Source organism: Orycteropus afer, unplaced genomic scaffold (genome assembly GCF_000298275.1).
Source record: "Orycteropus afer afer isolate SDZICR_OR568_19922 unplaced genomic scaffold, OryAfe1.0 scaffold00130, whole genome shotgun sequence".
NCBI classification, from domain to species: Eukaryota; Metazoa; Chordata; class Mammalia; order Tubulidentata; family Orycteropodidae; genus Orycteropus; species Orycteropus afer.
The window spans coordinates 643,439-649,357 of record NW_006921717.1 but is presented as its reverse complement, the minus strand read 5'-3'; the positions used below and the strand labels follow the sequence as shown (position 1 = coordinate 649,357).

Here is a 5,919-nt window from a genome sequence, read left to right as displayed (position 1 = left end):
TGCGTCACCCCTGCACTGTGAACCTTTGAAGGGTGACCGATGCTTTTACAAATGAAGAATTGTTTTGTAAATAATTAATTAGTAATTAAAATGCATTAAGGCATTTTTAAACTGCTTAAAAGGAAGACTATTTTGTGTTTGCATTGAAGTCAAGCACCTATTATTTTTCTCACGAGGGAGAGGGAATTAACCCCCAGCTTGACCCCAAAGGGATTCCCTGCAGAGTGCAAAAGGTGACTGTACTTGGCTGCTCACCAAGAGACTAGGGGTTCGAGTTCCCTCAGAGGGCCCCAGGAAGTCGACTTTCCTGATAGTCTACTTCCAAAACGTCGCAGCCACTGAAAGCCCCACGAAGCACAGTTCTGCTCTGACCCACATGGGGTCAGCAGGAGTCAGGGTCCCTTGTCGACTGCAGGACCCCTCACAAACGGATTGTCCCTGTGCTCATGTTGCTTACGCTCCACTGGGGCAGAGAAACTCGTACCGGATCCTAACGCCGTGTGCTGACTGCTGTGTGCATGGCGCGTCAAGGGCTACGGGTCCACACTTCACCAGAGGGTATTCAGGCGGCCAAAAGACACATGAAGACATACTCATGATCCTTAGGCATTAAAAACCTCACTAAGGAAATAGATTGCCCAACCTTCCCTCCAAGGAGTGGCTGGTGACTTTCAAGCAACAGGCTCCAGGTTTGCAGTCAAATGCCTTAGGCACTACGCCATCAGAGATGCAAATCAAAACAATGAGATACCATCCTGCCCTAGCACTAGTAGCAAAGTTCAACAACAGAGAAAAGAACAAATGCTGGCGAGGATGCGGAGAGATTGGGACTCTCATACACTGCTGGTGGGACTGCCAAACGATATAACCACTGTGCAAAGCAGTATGGCAATTCCTTAAAAAGTTGGAAACAGAAATACCATTTGACCCAGCCATTCCATTACTAGGAATAGATCCTAAAGAAGTGACAGCCAGGACAAAAAAGACATACGCACACCCATGTTCATCGCAGCACTATTTACAGTAGCCAAAAGATGGAAACAACCTAGGTGTCCATCAACTGAGGAAAGGATAACCAAACTATGGTCCATACACACAATGGAATACTATGCAACGCTAAAGAATAATGTAGAATCTGCAGAAGACTGCATAACATGGACAAACTTGGAGGACATTATGCTGAGTGAAATAAGTCAATCACAGAAGGACACACAAAGTATTAGTTCATTATTATAAAAAGTCAAGGAAAGGTTTATATATGGAAGGAAATTTTCTTTGTTGGGTACCAAGGCTGGGAGGGGTTAGACAGGTATAGACAAGTATTGATTTGGGTGAAGAGAAGGGCAATGTACCAAATGTGAGTGATCAACATGGTGGCACTGAGGAAGAGGAAGACACAGGCACATGGGAGGTGCAGACAACAAAGATGAACCCTTTTGCACATACAGTACTGCGTTGTCAGTGAAGGCAAACATGGGTGTATGCGTGGATAGATGGGTGGGCAGGCTGAACTACCAGGTATGTCTATACAGGGGAGAGTGTGCCCGAGACCATGTATAGGTTGGCAATGTTTCAACAAGTGTACTTGTATGTTCTGTAAGAATTCCCAGGTGTATAGTAGAGCTGACAAGGGACAAGGTTGTAGTCACTTCTTGGCACAGCCAGCTACCCAGAGGGAGAGAGGAGTTGAACCTGTGGGCTCGGGACCATAGTCGCAGGGGACATCAAGCTCAATTGGCGTAACATACTACACAAAACATCATTCCACTTCCTACTCGGACGAGTAGCAACTGGGATCTTAAAAGCTTGCAAGCAGTAATCTAGATGCAACAATGGGTCTCTCCCTGTCCAGAGCGAAGAATGAAGAAAACCAAAGATTCATGGAAACAATTAGTCCTAACGACTGGTACACCACGCGATCCTCAGCCTATACGACTATGAGACCAGAAAAACAAGATGGTGCCCGGCTACTACTGTCAACAACTCAGAGGGAAATCTACGTAGGAAATCCTGGATATAGAGGGAGAACAATGTGGAACAAAGCTCAAAATCATTTGGGGGAAAAAAAAAAAAGGGACCAGGTTTGCTGGTCTGATAGAGCCTGGTGGAACCACTGAGACTATGGCCCCTAGCTGCCTTTCAGGTCTGGAATTGAACCCACACCTGTGGCTTCCAGCCAAACAAAAGACAGGCGTAAGAGTTGAACATGTACCTGAGGTAGATACACTCCTTGAAGAGAACAATCGTGGGACAAAAAGGGCTGTGTATGCACAGGGAGACAGCTCAGGGGGCAGGAGTGCCTGGAGGGACGGACACAGGGAAGAGGTAACTATGGGGAGGAAGTGGGAGGGGAGCTGTTGCATTGTGGGAAATTGCAGTCAATGTCATGAGACAAAGTGTATGTGAGCTGCTGTATGGAAAGAGAATTTGCTCTGTAAACTTTCACCCAAATCACAGTAAGAAAAAAAAAGCGCTAGGGGTCCCCAGAGGACACCACTGCCGGCGGGCGGGAAGAGTGGTCCGAGGAGAGTGTGTGGGGTGGGTGTTGATGCCGTGATGTGAGGAAAGAGCAAGGATGCTGGCCTCCACTCCAGAACCTTCCACTCAAATACCATGAAGGAAGGTGGACTGAGAGGTGCCCAACAGCTTCCTGCCTGTGATATCGCCTTGACCTGACCCGGCAGAACTAACCCTGCCCCAGGGGACCCTCCGGAGGCTGGGAGGCTGCAGCAATCCAAGGGAAACACAGTGCCCAAAACATTGTGTCATTCATTCAACAGCCCACGTCTGCTCCACGTCACAGGGACGAGGAGGAAGGCAAATTTAAAAGCAGAAGACACAGATGTAATGGGACTTTGCCAAAGTTCCCCCTCCTCTTCACCCAAAGAACACAGTGTCCGTGGATCAGGCATTAATCCCGATGCTGGCTGTACCCACCTTGTGTCCCAACCCTCCATGGCAGCAGTGACCCTACTGTACAGGCTGGAGAGGCGCACCGTCCTCAGCAGCAGGTCTTGCAATCATTAACTTCCCCAAACATTCCTGGGCCTGAGAACCAGCCACAGAAAGAAAGGCAAAGGTGAGCGGTCATGCTTGGCACTCAGGCTCCATGTCATGTTACTCTCATGCGTCGGCGGCCATGGCCCTGGGCCGGCTGAGGACACCTTGCGTAGGGTAAAAGCTGAACTCACAAAAGGCAACACAACATTAGACGCAGAAACACAGGAAACATTGTGGCGCAAGCGCTTCCATCTAACAGCTTATATTAAGAGCTAATTCACACACCATGCAATTCACTAACTTAAAAAGTGCACCATCATGTGCCTTATGTGTTAAGTGGAGGGGCCCTGGTGGCACAGTGGTTAAAGCACTTTATTTTTATTTATTAACCACAAGGCCGGCAGTTGGAACCCACTAGCTGCTCTGCCAAACGGGTGAGGCAGTCCGCTTCTGTGAAGACTGACAGCCTGGGAAGCCCAGGGGCAGCTCTAGTGTCCTACAGAGCGTCTGGGAGTCGGAATGGAGTCCATTGCAGCGGGCTTCGTTTTGGTTTGCATTGTAATAGACGCCCACTGCAACCTAGACTACTTCTAGAATCATCCAAGAAACTACTAACAGGAGAGGTATCCATGAGACAAACCGTTAACAGTGGCCGGCCCTGCACTGAGTCCTTATTTTCACCATCTTAATTCTGCACCAAGGAGCTCTGGTAGCGTAGTGCCTATGGCACTTGACTGCTAACCAGAAGGCTGGCGGTTCAAACCCACCAGCCAGCCACTCCTCGGAAGGAAGGTTGGGCAATCTACTTCCGTAGTGATACTGCCTCGCAAACCCAAGGTGGGGTCGCTATGAGTTGGGTCTGACTGGACGGCACATTAACAACAATTCTGCACCATGTGCGTTACTTTTGTTTTTTTAAATTTTAGTCAAAAAGGAAAAACTCAAGATGAGTATCAGCCCCCCTTGGAAAACATAACCGTCCTCCTCAAGGCGTCAGTAAAGGACGTCTCGGGCTCACTTTCCCCTTACTGCGTGCAACGTTTTTATTCTTAAAGCGCCCCTGGAGAACCCGGGCTCCTGCTTCCTTCCCCCAGCCCCGGAACGCCGGCCTGTCAGTAACAACCGGGCCGAGTGACTAAACATATTTTTCCAACAAAGGAAAATATGTCAGCGATCAAAGTGCAGAGGCAGCCCCGGGCCTGAGCATGCCCGTTTCCGCCTCTGGCCGCCTCGCAGAGGCGAGGCTGCGCGGGGCGTCGCTGGGGCTGCACGGTCCTTGCAAGGGCACCGCCACCGCGGCTTCCGCAGCCCCTCCCCCGCGTCACGTGACGGCGGAGAAAACTAGGGGAAAGGTCAGCGCGGGAGCCCCGCCCCCGCTCCTCCCAGATCCAGTTCCACCGGCCGTGCCCAGAGAATCGCTTCCGCAGAAAGCTCGCGAGCGGCGCTGCAAACCACCGCAGGCACCATGCAAAACAGCGCGGCCCGGGCGCAGAGCACACCTCTGCAACCCCTCACTGGGGGGCAGTGATGTTCGTTCACCAGATGACAGACGCTGTGTGGGACCAACGGGAAACGCTGGCGGTGTTCCCCGGCATGTTCTACTGCGGAGCTCAAACCAGCCTTCCAAGTAACACTTAACGGTGTTTTTTATGAATGGGAAAGCGGGGCCAGGCTTGGGCAACCCAAGGCGCTGGCCCCAGGGCTCTCCCGGGCGGTCCCTGGCACTTGACTGCTGGGTGACCACTGGTCACTCGCCGGGGCCAGGGCCAAGGGCAGCAGCCGCGGGAAAGGGATGCCAATTTCATTCCCTTGCCCTCCCCGGTTAGGCTCCTTTTCTGTACAAATTCAAAACGCTATTTTGGCCGCTGCCAGATGCCAAGGTCTATTTTGACCCACAGGAAGTGCACTCCCAAAGCTGCCCCTTCTTCCTCGTTGGTTGAAACAGCTGTTATATGTTAAGGCACACGATGGTGCATTTTTTAAGTTAGTGAATTCCACGGTTTGTGAATTAGCTCTTAATATAAGCTGTTAGATGGAAGCGTTTGCACCACAATGGAGTTCACTGTGCCAAGGTCAAGGCCAAATCCTTCCTTGGAGGAAACCAGTCATTTACATGAGAAAAAGAGCCCACAGCCTGGTACAGGCAAAACCAACCCAAGAAACACCACGGCTGAATGCGAAATTCAGTTCATGCCAAAGAGTCAGAACTCACCCACAGGCACATGGTAGCCAACCAAGATCAACTTACAACGGGCCACCCGCTCCAAGGCCACGATATGAACTGTCTGCCACATTGATGTCACTTTCCCAACTACCCTCACTCCGCAAGAGACGTTCACTAAGATGAACAAGGAGTGATGTTTGCGGGCAGGAATACGAGCCCCTCGCTGCTCGGCCATTTTTCTGTTCATTCGTTTGTGGCTGAGAATGGAATAAACATGCTGGACTATCTGGAATGACCAGAAACCCACGAGTGTGGTTAGAAACTGGTGTAACAAAATACACTTCAAAAGTTAAACTCATGTTCATTTTACTCGGCAGCTTAACACAGTTACCGGTTTCCTTCTCGGATCGAGCTGTGTCACGTGGACCACAGGGGAGCCTAAAGCCTTTCCCCGGTCGGCAAGATGCACTTTGTCCTGTATCTAAGCTGACGATTCCTTGGGATGATGCTGAACTCTTAAGATCCAGCCCCCATCTTTGTTTTCTTGGGCTTAAAGGAAGACCAGCCACCGATTTACATTATAAAGAGCCTGATCCACGGCCTTTCCCAGCAAAACCAAAGAGCGATGAGGGCGCTGCCCCGAGTCCGGGGCCGCCCCGAGTCCGGGGCCGCCCCGTCCGGGTCGCAGGCGGCCAGCTCCCGAGGGCCCAGTCACGTGGCCCCTCCCCAGGCCCGGAGCAGACTCCCACCTGCCC

The 5,919-nt window shown here is 51.1% G+C and overlaps 1 protein-coding gene across 1 annotated transcript in view; it reads right to left on the bottom strand.

Annotated features, from left to right (window-relative positions):
• CPT1A (carnitine palmitoyltransferase 1A) overlaps positions 1-5,919 on the bottom strand; it is a 76,246-nt gene that overhangs the window by 69,661 nt on the left and 666 nt on the right. Inside the window, exon 2 of the mRNA XM_042781508.1 lies at positions 5,213-5,450. Coding sequence (XP_042637442.1) covers positions 5,213-5,450 — 238 coding nt within the window. The remainder of the gene's footprint in view (positions 1-5,212; positions 5,451-5,919) is intronic.